Source organism: Schistocerca serialis, chromosome 1 (assembly GCF_023864345.2).
Source record: "Schistocerca serialis cubense isolate TAMUIC-IGC-003099 chromosome 1, iqSchSeri2.2, whole genome shotgun sequence".
Classification (NCBI taxonomy): Eukaryota; Metazoa; Arthropoda; class Insecta; order Orthoptera; family Acrididae; genus Schistocerca; species Schistocerca serialis.
Genome location: NC_064638.1, coordinates 846,252,048 through 846,274,953, shown reverse-complemented (window position 1 = coordinate 846,274,953; position 22,906 = coordinate 846,252,048). Strand labels below are relative to the sequence as shown.

The 22,906-nt window shown below is 40.1% G+C and overlaps 1 protein-coding gene across 1 annotated transcript in view; it reads left to right on the top strand.

The window, feature by feature from the left end:
• LOC126485086 (uncharacterized) overlaps window positions 1-22,197 on the top strand; it is a 67,273-nt gene extending 45,076 nt beyond the window's left edge. The window contains exons 7-8 of the mRNA XM_050108695.1: window positions 15,520-15,722; window positions 21,169-22,197. Of these exons, the coding sequence (XP_049964652.1) occupies window positions 15,520-15,722; window positions 21,169-21,277 (312 nt within the window). The 3' untranslated portion in view covers window positions 21,278-22,197. The remainder of the gene's footprint in view (window positions 1-15,519; window positions 15,723-21,168) is intronic.
• The last annotated feature ends 709 nt before the right edge of the window (window positions 22,198-22,906 follow it).

The window sequence follows — 22,906 nt, the reverse complement described above, 5'->3', positions numbered from 1 at the left end:
ATTTGAATTTGTACATTCGTAATACGAAAATATGCAGCGTATAAGTTGCTGTTCATCAAAGGTCTTTCCAAAACGTCTCTCTTTTTTCCCTGAAGTGAAGTGCCGGTGCCAGGAAGTTCTACGCCAGTGTATAAAACTTAAATTATTCAAAAGATTGATAAAATTTACACTTCTGAGGGAAATCTACGGAAAACCCACTGTCACTTAGCACGGAAAAAGTGTATTTTCTCTCGCGAAAAAGTTTTTTTTTTAATCAAGATATCTTGGTAAAATCTGTGAATTTTTTTTTCCTTATCCGCGTATACACCGTCTGTTACCTTTCTTATAGAGGACTCGGTGAATCATTCACGCAGTGCCGCATAGTGGAATTACCTGGAGTTCACAGACACCAATTATAAGCATCTAAAGCCTGGTTTACGATGAAATGAATGGAAGCGAATACGTGCGAATGAGCATTTGCAGAAATTTACTACCATTCGCTTGTATATGGGTAGAATCGTTGGTACTAGAAGGATCGAAAGAGAACACGAGGTAGCGAACATTGCCTATGAACGCTGTGTCGTTATTTTCAGTTTTTGGAGCTAATATTCAGCATTCAGGATAAAACTCTATCTTGTTTGAGCCACAGTGCGAAACTTTGCTACTCCGTGACAGTTATTTTTAAGGAAGAATTTAAGTGTCGCAGTTTGTATGGAAGACCTGCGTGGAGATCGTGCACTTTACGCGGAATTGCATATCTATCTCTCTCTCTCTCTCTCTCTCTCTCTCTCTCTCTCTCTCTCTCTCTCTCTACTTAGCACTGGTCCAAAATTTTCCTTGTATGTCGGCGTCCATTTTCCCCTGGCTTGTCATTACCATTGAGGGTAAATTTATAAACAGAACACTAATTACTAATGTCAAGCATCATCTCAAGAGGTGAAACAGCTAGTGTTTCTGCTACGCCTGCAAGGTCTAATGGTCATAAAAAAAAATAATGGTCTAGTAGCAAAGCGCACGCTTTGTGATCCAAAGAGCGCGGGGTCAAATCCCATTCAGACCACAACTTCTTCACTAAGATTTTTAACCGAGCAGTCACTTCTGACAGATGTTGGAGTAGCCACGAAAGACGTGTGGTTCGGATATCATGTTAAACTGTAGGTCTCCATTTTCCAAGTAGGTAACAGGAGGAGGTTAGGGACATGTAAGTAGGTGCTGTGGCGTCTAGTTGAAAGACCTGCAAGAGGCCTACTGTGTGCACCAGACAGAATTCTATTTTGCTCTTGCTTGTGAGTTTGTTTGCTTCGGCACGTGTAATTCTGATAAGTTTCTAGCAGAGAAAATAAAACCATGGCAGTATTTGACGTCGCAGACGACTTCCATCATTGAGGACTTGTTATTTGTTGAAATGAAATGTTTTGCAGCACTACATTTTATAACAATTCCTGTAGGCCATTCCTTAGAATAATAATGTTTGAATGTTGTACATTTGTCTATCAGTGAAACAATTTCCACATTATATCTACAGATTTTTCGTCGTACTCCACAAGAACAGAGGCGTCGTTATGTCCAGACCATGAATCAAGCAATAACAGTGAATTATTCTTGCGGGGGAATGGGATTTAGGATGGCCGCCCGCCCTCCAGAGCTTAGTTCGTCAGCGCACCTGACGATGGTGACATTACTGGTCGCCGAAATATTGTGCCCGTTGGACACTATAGACCGGCAGTACACCCGTGGACTGTTCGAGCAACAGTGAATTAGTTTCTGCAGCTGGTAGGAATACGTTTCGAACGAAATGTTGAAAATTATTCTTTCCCATTTTTCCAGATTTTGACGTGTTAATAACAAGATATTTGCAACTAAACAGGCCATTTTTCATTTTTGGTCCTAATTTCTTGCTGTTCTTGAAGACAGATATACCTGAAGAAACAGTAAACCACTCATCATTGGCATTATCATATATGTGTGTGTCATTGCATTAATTGATTGGGCAACAGACTACATCTTTGTATCACCCCGAAATGGTAAAGTGCAGTGTGCACGCAGTTCTTGCACAAAACCTGAATGCTCAGCATTATAAACAGTAGTTGTGAGGATAACTGCAAATTTCGCCTTTGTTAGCCATGAATTTCTCTATAGCGTTGTCTATCACTGGCAGCTGCTCTGCACACTTACGTAAACTTGGTAATTTTGTGACTTCCTATTCTGTAAGATTTCTTGAACCTGTGTAGCCGGGTCGATGAAGCTTGGAAATTAGAAATGTATTTGTCAGATGTAATTTGGAGGGCACAGTGTCATAGATATCCATCAGTAACGGTGCATAGCCTCTCGTGAGCAATTGTAAAACTTTTAAAGAGTTTTTCATTCAGATGGTTTAAAGTTTCCGTTTGGTGCATATTTCTTATTTCGTGTAATTCATTCTTCCATTTGTTCAGTTCACGGTCCGATTTTACGTAACGAAAACGCCTTTGCAGACTGCGTAACTTCAAGTATTTCTTCCCTCCTTTGTTTATCCAATATTTAACTGCATTTTCTTTGTCACTGAAAGCTGTTGCAGTACGTATTTTTTAGGCTTGGAAGGTATTTTGCTTCGGAACTGTTACTGGCACAACTGACGTCGTCCAAACCACAATTCATGGAATCAGTAGAGTTATTTCCTAGTTTTTCTAACATATCCACAATTTCAAATGAAATGTCATCATTCAAATTAATGTCAAGGAAATCGGCTAACAAATTACACATATGTACGTTCTGAGGAGGAGTAAGTTATTTCGGCTGGAAACCACATTCTTCATATATCATCATTGCTAAATTGAGAATGTTAATTGGATTCCACATTATTGTGAAACTGGAAGAACAAACAAGGTACTATTAGCAGGTGTGCCTTACGAAAGCACAATAAATATTAATTCAGCTTTACCTGTATTGTCAATACTTACCAATACTGCGAAACCCAGCTGATGATTCGTAATAGATGTTACTTGAGTGGCTAATTCAAGAGAATAATGACTGTGTACTGTAGTGTCAGAGAAACTATCAATGAACAGTAACTGAAACGTTCTTTACAAGTCAAGATCAGATTGTGTCATGTTTCCTGTTTACAAATAGACCGCCGACCTTAATACTTGCAGTGCCTCTTAGCAGCTAAAATTTTGACAGTGTTTTTCTTCCATTGTGTTCTTCCTGTATAAAAGAAAATTCAGGGTAGGTTTCAACATGTCTTATTGGATCATTCCCTTGTGAGTGGGAAAAGTGCCGCATTAAAGGGAAATGCGGTTGTTACACAAACATGGAACAATAGTGTTTTCTGCAAATTAGTTTCATATTTCTCAACAACAGAGATCATGAAAAGAAATTTTCAGTATTCACTAATTATTTTTGGCTCACCAAAGACACAATATAATTTGTCTTGCACGAACTATTGGCATACTGATAAATTTGGACGTCTTGTAGATTTTCATCACTCCGGTTACCATTTAATTGAAAATACGTTTTAATGCTTTTTTGTCAGAACATGGATATCACTTTTGCAACCTCATTATTGAGGTGTGAAACTCTACGAGGAAGTCTTCATAGAACTCGTAGACAATTTTAACATAAATGAATTGCTTTTAAGCAGGAATTTGATTGCAGATGGATCAGTTCCATCTGTACATTCAGAGAGACTTTAACTGAAATGATCTTGAAAACAGCTTAAAAACAGATGTGAGACTGACAGTGTCTTGAAAAAATTAGAAACCATTCCTGTAATTCTTTCAATGCCGCAATGAATTCTTCAAAATTCATGTTTTCTCTGATGCCAGTGAGCTTAGGGAAGTGGACAGTGTTCTTTGTCAGATGTTGTCTGCTCCACAAATTGAGTTTCTTTTTAAATGCATTCACTTCCACCATCAAGTCGGTGATCAGTTGATTCTCTCCTTGCAAAACATCTTACTGAGGGCGGTACACACTCCAGTCTGCTTAAAATCTGGTATCTAAAACTCATCCCATATCTTATACGTTTGGTTCCGGCTTTCCTTTTTCCTTCAGAAATTCAAATGTCCCCTTAAGTCGTACTTTGCACTAATATATAATCTCCCCATAGTCTTCTTTCAGTTCCATCAAAAACTGTTGAAACTTATTGTTGCAATGTGAGAACATTTATTATTCGTACCACCAATTTCATTAGATGCAAATTTAGCCTGAAGTATGCAGAACAGTAAATCTCGTACAAATCCTATATTGATTGTGTAATTACTGCTCTGTGCCTCAGTGTGTTATTATGGGACTCTTATAGAATAGTTTTGTTTTCAGACTGTCCAACTGTTAAAAACTCTTTTTCTCAGGAGCCAAGGAGACATATCATTCTAAGTTACGTCTGTCACATATTAAGGTCTATAGCCTCTAGCCAGCATAAAAAATTTTAGCTTGTAAGTCAATTGAGTCAAAAGATATGGCCATCTATATTTTGATGTTGTTGTTGTTGTTGTGGTCTTCAGTCCTGAGACTGGTTTGATGCAGCTCTCCATGCTACTCTATCCTGTGCAAGCTTTTTCATCTCCCAGTATATTTTGATACTTGAAAACAAATCAAGAAATACAGGGTATTTCCCATTGATGGAGAATTGTGAAATTTGGCAAGAAGCAAAGTTTCATTGTACAAGTAAAGTAAAAACATCTGAAAACTGCAAATCGTAATTACATCATGAAAAAAAATGTTTTTGCCATTAGAACATACATTGCATTCAACATAGACAAACATTACTGCATGTAAACTTGAAATACAAGTTGTAGTCATGTTTTCGTAAGTAAGTAAAAAATATTTTATTAAACCTTCTATGTCTACATACAGGGTGACAATTATTGAAGTACTGGGTAATCAAAAAGTCAGTATAAATTTGAAAACTAAATAAATCACGGAATAATGTAGATAAAGAGGTACAAATGGATACATATGCTTGGAATGACATGGGGTTTTATTAGAACCAAAAAATACAAACGTTCAAAAAATGTCCGACAGATGGCGCTTCATCTGATCAGAATAGCAATAATTAGCATAACAAAGTAAGGCAAAGCAAAGATGATGATCTTTACAGGAAATGCTCAATATGTCCACCATGATTCCTCAACAATAGCTGTAGTCAAGGAATAATGTTGTGAACAGCACTGTAAAGCATGTCCAGAGTTATGGTGAGGCATTGGTGTCGGATGTTGTCTTTCAGCATCCCTAGAGATGTCGGTTGATCAAGATACACTTGCGACTTCAGGTAACCCCAAAGCCAATAATCGCACGAACTGAGATCTGGGGACCAGGGAGGCCAACCATGACGAAAGTGGCGGCTGAGCACATGATCATCACCAAATGACGCGTGCAAGAGATCTTTCACGCGTCTAGCAATATTGGATGTTTTTGTTTTTGGTTCTTATAAAATCCCATGTCATTCCAACCATGTGTGTCAATTTTTACCTCTCTATCCACATTATTCTGTGGTTTATTAAGTTTTCAGATTTATACTGACATTTTGATCACCCGGTATATGAAACAAAATCATCATAACTTCTGAATGGTTTGAGTTAGGACATTCAAACTGCGTGGTTGACTGTGGGACATGATGGGAATTAGTATGTATATGCACACGCGTCATGTTGTTTTCGGCCATTTGTAAGTGAAGAGGTCATGGTACAGCATGCTTGTGTCTATAGCCCACGTGGGGCTCAGAGGAAGTTTGCGACCGAGTTCAAGCTTAAGTCAGCGAGTCCAGTTGTGCTAACAATCAAGAATTTGATTTGCAAACTTTGAGAGAACGGTCAGTGTTTGTGATGACAGTGTTGGCAGCGTCGGTCATCCAAAAAAGGTGAAAATGCATGAAAACATAGAGAAGACACATGCTGTTTTTCAAATCGTCCCCAGGAAATCTATCAAATAAGCTGCCTGCACAAAAGGTGGAAATCAGCCAGGAGACACTGCAACAAAATGTTGCTGAAGACCTGCATGTCTTCCCATACAAAATTGGAATACATTGGCCATTAAGCTCCAGGGCCATGGAACAGCGGTTATGTTTTACCAACACTGTTGTTCACAGAATTGGCGAGTATGACTAATGGGAATATGGTTTGGTTTAGCAATGAAGCCCACTTTCATTTGGATGGGTTCATCAGTAAGCAAAATTGGCTTGTTTGGAGGACTGAGAATCAGCATTTCACAATTGAGAAGTCTCTTAACCCTCAATGAGTGACTGTGTGGTGTGCAGTGTCCGAACCTAAATCAGAATATCTGTAGTGACGTTTACATGTTGAATAAAGTGTGTGTGCGATGTAGTTTGTAACTAATTTACCTTTTTTTCATGTTGTTCAATAATTATCAACCTGTATAAAAACTGAACTCCTCTGCTCGCTTCTGTTCGTATGTCTGGGCTAGTCTAAGGAACTACCGTAGAGATTTTGATAAGATCTTGGAATTCCCGGGACCAATACCCTTACAGTATCTACTCAGAATATGGGCATAAATCGTTGAGATCCTAGATTCCCAAGATGGATAGAAAAAATATGTATATAAAATTGTTTTAATTATTTGTGCATGATGGTGTAATGGCATTCAGTATTAAATTTGCAATTTTCTTTGATTATATTACGTCTCTTCGAAAAAGAATTGTGATTCCTATTCATTTTTAAAGGTTGTAATAATAGATCACGAGATTGCCTCTTTTTTTATGTGAATAGCCATGGGACCTGCGAACTACCTTTATACCACAAGCGACTAGCAAAGAATAAACACCACTGATATTAGGACTCGCTGAACTGCAGAGTGTCGTTCCGGCAGAAAAATGCTGCAACAGATGCTCAAAGAAAGTGTTGCATCAACCTGCTAGGTGAAATATTTTGCTGCACAGAGCAATTTAGAGGACAGCTGAGAAAAAACCTAGCTGTACAGAGTATTGTTGAGACTGGCCGAGCCCTGGGTGGCACTTCGTGCACGTGTGAAGTTTTGCACACCCACCAAGCTCAACACTGGCCTCTTGTATTACCCTGTGATAAAATTTGTAGCTGCGGTGATTGCATACACTTACTACAAGGAAGAGAAACTGTGAAATACTGAAGTACAATACAGCAGACAACAGTGGCTACCTCAGAAATTACTGTCTACTAGGGATAGCAGTTATTGCTGAGTTAACTAGTTCTGAGATACATTTGTTCTTTCCATCTCCAGTTTAATGTGAACGGTACATTGTTGAGTACTGCTAGAGTATTGGGACCTGCACCATGTCGGGTTAAAGGCAGGCATCAAAGCAATTTAGAGACAGGCTGTTAGATTTGCAACTGGTATGATCGATCAAAACACAAGTATTACACAGCTGCTTTGTGTGCCCAGATTGGAATCCCTGCACGGAAGACGATGTTCTTTCTGTGGAACATGATTGAGGAAATTTAGAAAACTGGCAAATTATGCCGACTGCAGAATAATTCTACTACAACCAACGCAAGGGCACCAAAGATAAAGAAATTATTTTTAGTATGGAGATGTATAGGCAGTTAGTTTTCCTCATTCTGTTTGCAAGTGGAACAGAAATGGAAGTAATTAGTAGTGGTACGTCATACTATATGGTGAATTACGGAATATTTGGCTTCACCAGATGATATATAATGCCAGTAACTGCTTGAATTTTCGATATTGTATGCAGAAAATAAAGCAATTTCAAACATCTCTGCTAAGTAGCTCATCTAGATACAATTTGTTATGAAACAGTGCCTATTAAGTAATTTTGCATTTTGAGGCAGAATTTGCATCTTTTTCACATTTATCACAAAATGAAAATTTTTCTGGTCCCTACGGATATTTATGCAGATGTAGATCAGTTGGGGCCAAGTATTACACAGTGCACGTACACACATAGCGTCCGGTATGCCGTGCCACACAGCAACAATTAAATTATTGTGTGTCTACTGATTCTTATGCCATGTGTTTGTACTCCGTCTGAACAGGCCCTGGAAGGCCCAACAGTACCGACAGGCCACTGTGTTGTCCTCAGCCCACAGGTGTCACTGGAAGTGTATATGGAGGGGCGTGTGGTCAGCACACCTCTCTCCTGGCCGAATGTCAGTTTACATGACCAGAGTCACTGCTTCACAATCAAGTAGCTCCTCAGTTTGCCTCACAAGGGCTGAGTGCACCCCACTTGCCAACAATGCTCGGCAGACCGGATGGTCAACCATCCAGCTGCTAGCCCAGCCTGACAGCGCTTAACTTCTGTGATATGACGAGCTGGTGTTACTACTGCGGCAAATGCCAAATGTTTGTAGGCATTGTTATTAAGATAGTGTTGATCAGTTTCTGAATGTTGTTATTCATATAGTGTTTCAAAGCAATGGAAAATTTGTGAATAGGCTAAACTACTCAACTTTGGATATTAGTAAAATATGAAATACACCTGCTATAACCAGGATCAAATAAATACTGAAAAATGCATTATTCAGAATTAAAATACCGGTATTGGTTTAACCAGTGGGTTTTTCCCATCCCTACTATCAGCTAGATAATGTTGGCTGCAGCCAACATTAACTACTAATAGAAGCCCTCTGACGTGTGCTGATTCAGAATTTGGAAACTGATAGGCAGACTTGCATGTAACATAATATATTTAGACTGCAAATTGAATTTGTATGCTTGGATTTACAGGTGCTAACTGTACTCTTCAGTTAGGTTGCTAACTTCAATCTGTCAAAAAAAGTGCCCCTCTATGCCCGCACTGGCATGATGGCCAACACAGTAGGTCTACTGCCATCTGCATAGTGGTTACTTTTCACTAAGTGAGTTCTTCACAGGATGTACATACTTTGATGTTTGCATTTGTCTGGTTATGATAAATCACTATTAAGCTCCTCTGGAGATATATTAGGTTGAGTGTTGAATGAAGCATAGCAGTTTGAGGGGCAGAGGGGAATAAGAAGCACTAAGTGGGGAAAAAACATCTCTCGTAGTTGTGTCGGGTAGTGAGAGCAGTAGTGGTTTGCTTGCTATCTGTGACAGATCATGCAAGAGTTAGGTAAGTTAGTGGTGGGTATCATGCAGGTGGGTGCCTGTGACTTTGAGGCGTTGTTACTGGGCTGTCACAGCTGGGTACCGATGTTGACTTCTCGACCAACATCAGCATATCTGTAACGGTTGGGTTCATAGGTTAGTGGCCAATAGGTCACACACTGGATTCACAGTGTAGGGTAGTATTGGTGGTTTGTTTGTGCATTAGTATGCAAGTTTGTCGGCTTCTCTGCTGTTGCCTGTTGGTCAGCTGTATAAGGATAAAAGGATCGTTAGTGTCTCTAAGAGTTTCTGTGTAGTGGTGTGATGAACTTTTTGAGTACTTTCTTGAGGGTTTCATGGTAGTATTCATTGTGAAGGTCCACAGTGTGAATGCAGTGTGAAGTGTTGCTAATGATGCATAGCACTTTGTTCTATATGAATTGCAGGCGTGTAGGAGCTGCATATCCCCAGACACAAGCTGTGTACATCAGAGGTCTGGTCACTGTCATGTACATGGATTGTGATACCTTCCTGTTTAGTATGCTCTCCCTGTTCAACATTTTGTTTGAGCCTCACATGCGCTCTGTTGGGAACATATTCCATGTGGTTCCGCCACACAAGTTTCCAGTCCAGCCAGACACTGAGGTATCTGATTTTCTCTCGGAAACACGTTGGGCATGCATGTATTATTACATGCCTACAGTGTTGGTGTTTGCGCAGTAGTTTTGGTCTGCGTATGAACAGAACTTCTTCACAGTTTTTGACGTTCCGTTTAACAAAGGCTCGGAAGTTCTGACTGCTGTCTGTAATCGTGATTTAATGTTTGACGGTTTTCAGTCTGTGCAAGGATGGCTGCGTTGTCCGCATGGACAGCCAACATTGTGTTTTGTGTTGCTGGGAGATCATTAATGTAGAGGTTGGACAAGATGACCCCCATTATGCTTCCCCGAGGTACTCCAGCCTGAATACCATGTTGTCAATTGTTTGCCCTGCACATCAATGTTGAAACATCTGTTTGTGAGATATATGAGACATACAAGCCCATCGGGGAAACCAACATCACTTAGGTTGCATATGAGGCGGTTGTGCCAGAGACGATTGAAAGGAGCCATGTGTTGCAGGTTCAAATATGCAGAGGAGTTGTGCTGTTGAGTGGCAATTCCTAAAGCCAAATTGCTCAGATCTTAAGGTGTCACTGACGATGCAGTGCCTAGTGGTGTGTTTTAGTATTACCTTCTCAACAATCTTGCTGAGTGACCACAGCAGACTGATGAGTCGATAGTTTTGTGGGAGGGAGTGGTCTTTCCCTGGCTTTCTGAACATCAGGACCTTGGCTGCCTTCCAAAAGTCAGCGACATATTGGTGTTGCAAGGTGGCATTTGTTAAGTATGTAAGGTATTCTGCAGCTCTGTCTGTGAGCTACTGGAGGACATGGTTTTGAATGCCTTCAGGACCAGGGGATTTCCTAGCATTGAAATACTTGATAGCTCTAGTGATTTCGTTCATGCTAGTATGTCAGATCTCGTTACACGTGGGCTGGGCTAGAAGTCTTGTAACCTCCTGGTCCGTTTAAAGTGTGAATACTGGGTCTGAAGGAGCCAGATTTGGCATGAAAGACACTGCAGGTGTTGTTGCCATCAGCTTTGCCTTCTCCTTTGCAAAGTATGCAGGGCAGTCTGGGCCTTGTAGAGTAGGAATGTAATGTTTATCCCTGGTGAAGTGTCTGGCGAACTTCCACATGCCAAGACATATGGCATCTAGCCCTGAGGGTTTCTGCCCCTATTGATCGTTTCTAAATGTTTGTACTTTCTCCCTATTAGTACCTGGTACGCTGCCAGTATCTCGTAAGGCAGTTCCTCATAAAGATAAGACCCAGGATTACCTGGGCAAGGCTGACAAGTGTTCTTGGAGCTTTGTATGTAGAACTACATCAGACGTTGCATCTTGGACACTGGCAGTATGAAACTCCATCGTCTCATCAGTTTGTTATGTGTTGTTAATTTCAGGAGTGTCTGGGATATGACTATCAAGTGTTTCCGTGAACAGAGTCCAATTTGCGCTCTTGCAGTTTAGTATCCTGTGTGGTTCTGTGTCACGCGAAGTATTATAGACGTGTGGTCTGAGTCCAGATCAGTTTCCAACTGTAAGACTGTGTGTGCATGTGATGCCCTTGATAAAGTCTGAGTTTAACACGTCTGGCCTGTGTGGGCATGTTTATATAGTTTCTTGCCATTGGAGGTACATATTTGTGAATTCCACTCAAGGTGTTTTGCATTTAGATCTCCAGCAGTGATTACCCACAGTGCTTGTTGAGAACTGTACTGGTATCATGTGTTCCTATGTTTTTAGGTGGGTTATATAGTGGTACCAGAGTGGGGTTTAGTTCCGTTGTACTTGACCCTGACGGCCACAGACTCTAGTCTCTCAAGTACAGGGAGCTCAATGTTTGTGTGTTCTGTGTCTTTGTACATGATGATGGCTGTGTCGCACCCATTCCTGCCGTCTGCTTGGTTGGTATGATAGATGCAGTAACCTGGAATGTTTAATTGTTTGTGAGGCGTAGGCAGCGTTTCATTCACGAGCGATTCGGTTACCCTTTTGCTCCATGAACGCAACCATTTCAGTTCCCTTTGTTTACAACACCGTTGGCATTCCAAAACAGTACCTGAGAGATTGTGTTGATGTTTGCTTTACAGGCTTGGTGTGGCGTGTTACCCAGTAGTGTGATAATAGTTTGTATGAGGTCACTCCAAAAGAAATGCACAATGTTTTTGTAAAAATACAGTTTCCATTCTGCATGTGTGAAAGTTCTACAGTGTGGATACATCCTTCCCACTTGTTTTTATACTTAGTTCAACCTATTCCCGTGAGTGGTGCCATCACAGCATGTCTTCAAGATGGCTGCTACACTTGACGTTCGTCAGAAGCAACGTGCTGTCATAGAATCCCTGTGCTGTGAAAACGAGACAGTGGGAAACATCGACAAGAGGTTGAAAAAGGTGTATGGAAATGCTGCTGTTGATCGCAGTACAGTTAGTCGGTGGGCAAGCAGGTTACGTGATGAAAGCGGGCATGACAATATTGAGAATTGTCCTCGCAGCGGCAGGCCTCGTACTGCATACACTCCAGACAATGTGCAGAGAGTTAACGAATTGGTGACTGCTGACAGACGCATCACAGTGAATGAATTGTCACGCTACGTTGGGATAGGGGAAGGAAGTGTTTGCAGAATTCTGAAAGTGTTGGTGTTAAAGGTTTGTGCCAGGTGGGTTCCCAGGATGTTGACAGTGGCTCACAAAGAAACAAGAAAAACGGTATGCAGCGAACTTTTATAACAGTACAAGAATGGAGATGAATTTCTTGACAGGTGATGAAACATGGCTCCATCATTTTTCACCAGAAATGAAGAGGCAATCAATGGAGTGGCATCATGCAAATTCAACCAAGAAAAAAAAGGAAAAAAAAAAAAAAAAATTCGAAACCACACCTTCTGCTGGAAAAGTTATGGCTATGGTGTTTTTCGATTCCGAATGACTCTTGCTTGTGGACATCATGCCAAGTGGAATCACCACAAATTCTGATACATATGTGACGTCACTGAAGAAACTTCAAGTTTGACTGAGTCGTGTTCGGCCACATCGGCAAAATCAGGATGTTTTGCTGTTGCACGACAATGCACGGCCACATGTCAGTCAAAAAAACCATGGAAGCGATCACAAATCTTGGATGGACAACACTGAAAAACCCGCCGTACAGTCCTGACCTGGCTCCATGTGACTATCATCTCTTTGGGAAACTGAAAGACTCTCTTCGTGGATCAAGGTTTGAAGATGATGACTCCCTTGTGCACGTTGCCAAACAGTGGCTCCAACAGGTTGGTCCAGAATTTTACTGTGCAGGTATACAGGCGCTGATTCCAAGGTGGCGTAAGGCAGGTGAGAGGGATGGAAATTAGGTGGAGAAATGAAAATATTGTTCCTAAAGGATTTATCTACACACTGTAAAACTTTCAAGCATATAGAATAAAAGATGGATTAAAAAAATAGTGTGCATTTCTTCTGGAGTGACCATCGTATGTTAGTCCAGTTGAGTGGGTGTGACATGGACTGCGTGAAGAGTACACCCTTTAATCTTCTTGACTATTTTGGTGGTCACGAGTCCAGGGCTGTCCTGTGCACACTTCGCTGCTGCAGTGGAGTAAAACTGAAGTGCAATTCCTGAACATCTGTACAGATTGAAACTGTGTAACAACAAAACTCGGACAGTATTTAGTCCATCTGTCCATCCCTTCTGTGAAATACTTGCTATGTCATTTCTAATAGTCTTCCCAGTTGTCTTCATATTGCTCAGTTTCAGTTTTTCATTTTTGGCTGTTTCTGTGTTTACTTGTGTGTTATGCCTGAGTGAAAAATCTGGGAGGGAATAACAATATAAAGTAGGATAAATTATTACCACAGTTGAGACATTGATCAGCAGACGGGAACACCTCTAGGCACTGAGGCCCAATTATTTTTAAATGTGCCTGTCTGCCAGTCAACACCTATGTGTGAGGCCTATTTTTTAAGTAAGTTCCATTTTGAAATAAAAATAAAACCAGTCAACTTCTTTAGCAATTTTATTTTTACATGAGAGCCTGGGCTTTAATCATCTTTTCGCATAATTCCAATCAATTTTAAGGCGCTTATAGTACCATACAACCAGCTTTGAATACCATCCTCATAAAAATGTGCTGCCTGAGCATAACTTTAGATAATTTAAATGGTCTGTAACAATTGCATAGAACACACTTATTGACACTTATTATTTATGGGATGGTACAGAAATGGGTGAGAGCTTTTAAAGATGGCACTACGAATGTGCATAAGGAGAACAAAGTAGGCAACCTTTAGTCATTACTGATAATTTGATGCAGAAAGTTAATGAAAAGATGAGAGAGAACAGACGCTTCATGATTTAATGTTATGTGATGTGTTTCCTCGTGTAAAATGTGCTTTATGCAGTTGTTACAAAATGTTTAAATTATTGAAAGCTATACTCTGGCAGCAGATTCCTACTAGGATGGTATTCAAAGTTGATTGTACAATATGATAAGTGTCTTAATATTAGTGAGACTTATGTAGAAAAGTAAATTAAAGTACAGACTTTCATGTAAAAATAAAATTGCTTAGAGAAATTTACTTGTTATATTCTGATCTCAAAACTGTACTTAGTTAAAATCGTGCATCGTATTATGTCTGTTCTGTTAAAAACATGCCTCGTATTGTCTGTTCTAAATAATGCATGTAACTTCCCACCTGTCTTCCTCTTCCATTTGTGGCCTGTAAGATAATCAGTTTCATGTCCTTCATTTTGTTCTCCACACTCTATTTCACAACCCATTGGCTACTTCTTTTACCCATTCAGCTGCTACAAATTGAGGAGGTGCAGTAGTTAACTGTGGGTTTGTACCCAGACATAGCATGGATCAAAAGTTGACCCATGGTTCGTGAATTTAGTGTTCAGTGATGTCCGTAAATTACTACATAAAAATGCTAGTATTTTTCCTACCTGGAAATCACTCATTCATGTCAAGCCAAACTTATGATAAATTTAACAACCTTACCAGTATACTAATATTAAACTAGAAGCCAATTACCACCGTTTTCTTTTTCTACCATTGTTGTTCTCTCGGCCATGCACCTTTATCTCTCCTTGCATTTTCATCATCCTGTCTCCATCTTGCTACCTCTATTGCCTTTCAGCAACCTTTCAGCTGATGTATCCTTTCTTTCATAAATGGAGACTCCTCGTGCTTTTTATAATTTATAGTTCACATTCAGACCTTCAGTTTGTTGTAGTTAGTGTGTTGGTCTCTTGGCACATTGACTCACAAGAAAGTCTTGGACCATTCGGCAGTTTGAAAATGTGAGCTATTCGTACACCTGTCTTCCTTCACCTTTTAATAGTAGCCAGTTGCCTGATATCCAGTAACAATGTCACCTTATCCTTACACCTCTAGAATAGCAAGGACAAATGAAAATAACTGAACTGTATTATCTACAGATCTTAAAGGATAGCCTCATGGACTCTGATGTTTGCAGATAGGGGTAAAAGGATAGATCAATGAATTGTGAAACATTTTAGAAGGAAGAAAGAAAACTATTAATTGTCAAATATTCTGCGATTGGAACATTTGCCTCTTCACTCTTCCTGACAGAAATGTTGCAGCTCTCTAAATTTGGTCTCGAATGTCAAATGTTTAATTGCAGATAAATGTGGTATTTATTGCCTAAAATTGTGAACTTGCCTTAATTGGCAGCTACCAGTAGTTTTTCCGCTTCATTGTTGACTTCTTGAGTTCTTTTGCTACAATAAACTTACTTCTCATAACATCCTTTCTTGATCTTTTGCAGTGTCTTGTTGTATGAGCTACATTTACTTCATAGCTACTATGAAGTAAAATTTTTACTAACTTTCTGTATTGGTTTGGAGTGGGTGTTAGTTATTTTTAGTTAAATTAAGCAAAACTTAATAGTTTGATTTTTTAAACTCTTGCTTGTTTTGCAGGAATTGTTTGAAGACATTGGAACATTAGTTGTATCACGTTTGGTGCGGCCAGGCACTGCGGAAGTTGTGTATGCTAGACTTGAGGATGCATTACGTGCAGTTGACGTTTATCATAATCGACAACTTGATGGGCAGCCAATGAAGTGCATGTTGGTGAATTCACGACCTCCCGTCTTACAAAGTGGCAGTCGAAGTTCTTCGACGTGAGTAATTTTCACCTGTTTGTGATGCACTTATTTCTGCCAAATCTGTACATTGCTGTTCTCCAAAAATTTGTGTTATTTTATCATTTGTCCTTGAGAGTGGCTCATAAACTTGCATTGAGATGTTAGTCCCATTCTTGCTATATTATTTTGGTTTGCAGTTCACAAGGCCAAAGGTGATTTCATCTACTCTTATATCAGAGCTGTAGTATCAATTTTGTCCTTGGTTAAACTTTCCTTAAAAAATATTTGTACAGCTATAAGTGATTCATAGAATACTACAAAATTAAAAGTTGCACATGGCAGGTGATGGATAACAGTACATAACCAGTAACGAGTCAACCTGTCCACCCAAGGCACTGGCACCGCACCAGGTGGCCTTTGGTCTGGCTGATTGGCTCCCGTGATGAGAGCCCTCGTATGCAGTGGGCGGCAAGATGTTTGGCTTCATGAAATCAAATTTCAGTCACTGTCAATGAGACATTGGTAGTGTCTTCAGACAGATGACAATTCAGTGCAAATCTTTACAGCCCTCCTTCATCACATCAGGGAACGAAAGCAAAATCAAATGACTTGCAGACACTTACACTCCCCTTAGTTCCTGGTTAACACCTGAAAAGATGGACAGTCCTTTTACCCTGTTAGAACAAAGTTCTTTGCAGGTGACATTGAAAAGTATTCAATTGAACTCTTACGTGGCAATTTACTGAACGGTCCCATCTCAAGACGGAAAATCCTACCACATCTCAGGTGCTACTCTCTCTCTCTCTCTCTCTCTCTCTCTCTCTCTCTCTCTCTCTCTCTCTCTCTCTCTCCCCATGACTTTTGGAATTTTCCTCTATGTTCTTCAGGAGTATCAGGGTCTGCAATCATTTTCACTGATGGCTCTAAAACCATTTATAGGAGGGAATGTACTTCGTCATCTACATCTGCCAGGGACAACATGTAGTGTTTTTGCAGCTGATAGCCATTAACAGAGCCCTATCTTTTATTAAACAGGCCCCCCTCAACCACATTTTAATTTTTAATGACTCATTGAGCAACCTCCAAGCCTTTGATCAGTCATAATCTTCTCACTCTGTGATACCTGCTATTTGTGACTTTAGTTGTATTGCCTCTGCACGTGTTTTTCTGTGGATCCCAAGCCGTATGGGTATGTTAGGGAATGAACACTCTTGACAGTTCGGTCAGAGAAGCAATTATTTTATTACTCACACAGCTTTTGGTTTGATGATCTCGGGTGCAGATTTGCAGGTGCAAATAAGATCTCTCATCAGAGATTGAGCATGTTGTGGCTTACTGACCCCTCTAATAAACTCTGCTTGCATGGTGCTGCAGCTTCAGTTCTTCGCAGAAGGAATCTGCCACCCGGTGTCATCTCTGCATTAGTCATGCCAGATTAACCCCTAGTTTTATTTAATGTAATAAGCCTTACAGACAGTAGCTCATGTCCTGAGGGAATGCCCCACTCGTAGCTCTCAATGCTAAGCATGGACATTTGGATACTTTGCTGCTAATATTGGCAGATGACTCAGACAGTTGAACTGGTTGGGCAGTTTTCTCCATGAAAGTGGTTGTTGTTCTTAGAAACAATATTTTAAACTACTTTTGGGATAAGGCCAGGTGGTTAGGATTTGTGCTTCTGGGAAAAATCCCCTTTCTTGGATGGCTGTGGCACAGTTCACTAAGCATTCATGCCTCTAAGTAGAACAGTAAGTAAAGCTTTGTGATAAAAGTATTAACTGTAGATTGTGGGAATATCAAAAGGAAAAAAGCCAGACCTGTTAACCCCACTTCCCCACCTCCCTCCCTTTGCATGACAATGTCAAGAGACAGTGGGCAGTTCTTTGTTGCATCATTCACCTTATCCACCACCTCTGTCACCTACAGACATGTTCTGCTTCCAGAAACAAAAAAATTACTTGAGGGAAGTGTTGAAGATGCAACTTCACTATATAAATCTCTGTAGCTGTGGCTGACAAACTTACATTCCGAAAGACGTCTTGTTTGAGACCGTGAAGATACAGCAACAGGGTGTATACGACCCAGGACATCTGGGAAAACCCCGGGAATTTTTTCATCTGGGAGAAAACTGGGAAAAACATGGGAATTTTTTAGAATTTCAGGAATTTTTCAGTGTTTTAGTTTTCAGTTAAATTTTTGTAATTTTTTGTCTGCTAAGAACTGATAGTCTAACAGAGAATATTACTGTATCCCACTACTGCAGAACAATAGTGCAGCAATAGAACATAAACAAGAGAAAAAAATGAACATAAGTTGCAAATGAAATGGGCCATGTACAGTGAAACACTCTGCCCATGCAAGTGTCTGCCAACAGCGAAATGTGTTAAAGACATTAGGACGAAAGACCATGCAACACTTCATAACAACAAACAGTTTGCAATGAGTGTGACGTCACAAATATTTACATTAGCACCGTTAAAGCAGTTGCCGGCGGGCTCATGCGTTTGCGCAGTTGAGTCGCATGTGAACAGTACATTCTCCCACTTCTGGCTGCTTCAAGTGTGGCTGTTGGTTGTATTGACTGTAGTAAGCAGTCAAATGCTGCCTGCAAAAATTTTTCTGGCATGCAGTGTTTACATTTAGTGATTCTGCTGTTTCCTCTTCGTGTGCAGCTCTCACGTCAAATGAAAACAAAATGGATTTCTGGGGCCGGGAGCCATAAGTTGAATTAAAATACGTCCTCATAATTATAGAAGGCTAAAACAAATTATTAGTTTCAGTTTCTTGTTTTGTTTAATTTCCAGATTTTTGACAGTCAAGCATTAATCATCTTGCGGATGATGAAGTTATTTTCATCAGTTTGTAACAAAGTGTTTCATTCTAGACTATTTGCAAATTTAAACTGTTTCCTACATTTCAAGTGCACGTTAGTATGGTTTACGAAATTCTGATACTATGAATGTGTGTCCTGTTTCTTTTATGACGTAATGTAAGCTCACTTAATGCTTTAAACGTATGAACATACATGGTGCCCACGTCATTGTATCTCCATACACGCAGTAACGACTGTTTTCTGGTGGTCAATGGCAGCTGCTGAAATGAATCTGTTTTTAATAGCTCAAGGGAAAATATTGCGAATCGTAGTTTGAAAAGCGTCGCTTGCAATGTACAAGGTGCATTCAAGTTCTAAGGCCTCCGATTTTTTTTTCTCCGGACTGGAAAGAGATAGAAACATGCGCATTGTTTTAAAATGAGGCCGCGTTCATTGTCAATACGTCCCAGAGATGGCAGCACCATGCGGCAGATGGAATTTTACCGCCAGCGGCAAGAATGAGAACTGTTTTAAATACTTAAAATGGCGACGTTTTCCTTACTTGAACAGCGTGCAATCATTCGTTTTTTGAATTTGCGTGGTGTGAAACCAATTGAAATTCATCGTCAGTTGGAGACGTGGTGATGGAGTTATGGATGTGTCGAAAGTGCGTTTGTGGGTGCGACAGTTTAATGAAGGCAGAACATCGTGTGACAACAAACCGAAACAACCTCGGGCTCGCACAAGCCGGTCTGACGACATGATCGAGAAAGTGGAGAGAATTGTTTTGGGGATTGCCGAATGACTGTTGAACAGATCGCCTCCAGAGTTGGCATTTCTGTGGGTTCTGTGCACACAATCCTGCATGCCGACCTGAAAATGCGAAAAGTGTCATCCAGTTGGGTGCCACGAATGCTGACAGACGACCACATGGCTGCCCGTGTGGCATGTTGCCAAGCAATGTTGATGCGCAACGACAGCATGAATGGGACTTTCTTTTCGTCGGTTGTGACAGTGGACGAGACGTGGATGCCATTTTTCAATCCAGAAACAAAGTGCCAGTCAGCTCAATGGAAGCACACAGATTCACCGCCACCAAAAAAATTTTGGGTAACTGCCAGTGCTGAAAAAATGATGGTGTCCATGTCCTGGGACAGCGAGGGCGTAATCCTTACCCATTGCGTTCCAAAGGGCACTACGGTAACAGGTGCATCCTACGAAAATGTTTTGAAGAACAAATTCCTTCCTGCACTGCAACAAAAACATCCGGGAAGGGCTGCGCGTGTGCTGTTTCACCAAGACAATGCACCCGCACATCGAGCTAACGTTACGCAACAGTTTCTTCGTGATAACTTTGAAGTGATTCCTCATGCTCCCTACTCTCCTGACCTGGCTCCTAGAGACACTTGGCTTTTTCCAACAATGAAAGACACTGTCCGTGGCCGCACATTCACCAGCCGTGCTGCTATTGCCTCAGCGATTTTCCAGTGGTCAAAACAGACTCCTAAAGAAGCCTTTGCCGCTGCCATGGAATCATGGCGTCAGCGTTGTGAAAAATGTGTACGTCTGCAGGGCGATTACGTCGAGAAGTATCGCCAGTTTCATCGATTTCGGGTGAGTAGTTAATAAGAAAAAAAATTGGAGGCCTTAGAACTTGAATTCATTTCGTAAATTTCCTTTTACGCAAGATGAATTATGTTGCGCATGAAAACTTGCAATGAATTTCTTAAATCACAGTGTGTTTGACTCTCATTTAAAACTTAACATTTTGAGGAGCAGACACACAGACCAGACATTTGCCATTATTTAAAATTTTGCTGGCACATTTGTGTGATGTATCTTAAAGTGACACAGACTTAAAAAAAAAGACAAATTTATCCATGAAAGCATAGCTTTTCTGGTGGCTTATTGATCTTAGAGACTGGTATTATATGTGAAAATGAAGCTTTTCTTGTAGCCACACTTTTATATTAATTTAAACCCTTAAATTTTCCTACTTGCGTATTCATGCTACTTAAGTGATGTTGCTGTTGACTGACTATATGACAGAGTTCTGTGCTCTGAATATCTGCTTTTATTGGCTGGTGAGATCACGTGACGTGAGCTATGGTTGGCTTAATAAAGCACATCGCAATCTCGGGTTCATAGTTTCGGAAACTAACATGTAATATGAAAATATGCAGTATACTTGTTACTGCACATCAAATATATTTCCTTTTTTTCCACTTGCGGTCGTTTATTGATGTACTGGGAATTTTAAGCTGATGCATAAAACCTTAACACTTCAAAGGATTGATAAGTTTTACAGTTTCGAGAGAAAGTATACTGTCACTTAACAGGGAAAAAGTGTATTTTTAGCTGGGAAATCGAGGAATTTGTTTTTCCTTGTCTGCATATACACCCTGTGCAACTACACGTTATTTCAAATCATATTTTTAGCAAACAGTCAATATGTAATGTCTCTTTTATTGCCATAGTCTTAAAGCTAATGAACTGCACTGTGTATTAGGTACCATTTGTATGCTATTTTCAAATAAAGTGAAAATGAGTTTGCCCATACCTTGCATTGTGTAGTAGTACAATAATTTGAAAATTTTCTGAACACATTTAAATACTTAAAGGAAAATGTTAGTCACCATTGATACAAAACAGTATATTTTTATGTTTCAGTGGTTTACGGTCAACTTCCGATGCAGCAATAAAATTGCCAACAGGCACGAAGTCATCAGTTGCTCCTGATATTGGAACAATCCACAAGGCCCTGTTCAACAAATCCTAATTTTCTGGCAGTTCTGTCTAATGGCATAAAACCATATGGACAAATTTGTTTAAAGTTGTGTTTTGACCTTAGCAAACAGTGTGTGTAGGCACATTGTACAATATGCATGATTTTGTTGACGTGTATACTTACAAAAAGCAGATGTAAAGGAAGCAGGGACACATCCTGTATGTTCTGGTTAAAATACTGTCATTTATATTGCTGTGGAACTTTTGAAGTGCTGTTGTTTTTTGCCTGCCAAAGAAAGCTCCACTGCTCCTTTATTATTGGTAGCATTTCGTGTTTCACTTGACAAGAGTGAATGTACACGATTTTTAGCAATGTGTCTGTTGAATGCAAACATTAAAAGCTCTTTCACAACAGTACTGTTATAACTTAAAAATTTAAAGCAATATCTATTTTTAATAATGCAGAGCATAGACAGTAGAATCACCCTTGGCAGATGATTGTAGTTGGCAGTTAATGCAAGTATGCAGCATATGTTAAAATATAGAACTTAATCTTTCAGAACAAGAAGCTTGTTCAACAGGAGTAACTGAACAGAGCAGTGAAGTGTGAACACGACGAAGACCTGCTTGGGGTGCATCATATTTATCGATTAAATAAATTTCTTTGTTTCCCTACCTGTCTGTCCTGAACTATTTTTTTAGTGTGAAGTTGTTACATTATTTAACAATACATTGAGTGTTTCCTCTGGGATGATAAAAATAGCGATCAGGGCTATACCTGATTTCTCATGCTGTTACTTTTAAGTTTTTGTTTTGATTTTGTAAGGGTTGCCTTTTCTAAATATGTGTAACACGTGAGACTTGGCCAACTGATATGATACTGAGAAGACAAGTGATTTCTGCTGTCTGTGAGGATATCACACTGGGAAACAAATGTATATTCATTGCTATTAAAATGCCTTTGTCACATTATTTTCTTCTGCATGTTTCTGAAGTCCTTAAAAATTATTCTATCCAGTCGTGTGTCATTTTCAAGTAGCAACTGCTTAAAAGTGATATTACATTTGGAATATTGAACAACATAATGTGAAATGAGTGCACAAGACCAAATATCAGAAACTACAGTAGAGTTTGAATTTTCAGTGTGTGTGTGTGTGTGTGTGTGTGTGTGTGTGTGTGTGTGTGTGTTGGGGGGGCACGCTCTCCCCCCACCCCCTCCTTCCAGAAAGGGTGATGGTGGGATTGCTTGTCATTGTGCTCTCCAAGGTTAGGTGGGTAGGAAGGTCAGAGTCCAGTATGCTTGTTAGAGAGGTCACATCTGAGATATGGAGGAGGCTCTGCAAATTGTGACTCCTGTCAGTATGAATGATTGGGTTGAGAGGGTAGGTGGACGCTGTGAAGAAGACAGCTAGCATTACCTGTGAGGTGGAAGCAGAGCTAGCATTTCACAGCATGGTTCCCAGAGCCAATTGCAGTCCCCTGGTTTGGAGTTGAGTGAAAGACTTAAACCTAAGGTCCAGATGATTCCTTAACAATGTTGGATATAGGTTTCTCAACCTCCACATTCGGCTGGAGAATTGGAGGACCCCCTCCTCCCCTTAATAGGTCAGGCATGCTTTACGCGCAGGAAGTTGGTAAAAGGATAGTGTAGTACATTTCACTGGTTTATGTCAGTAAGTCC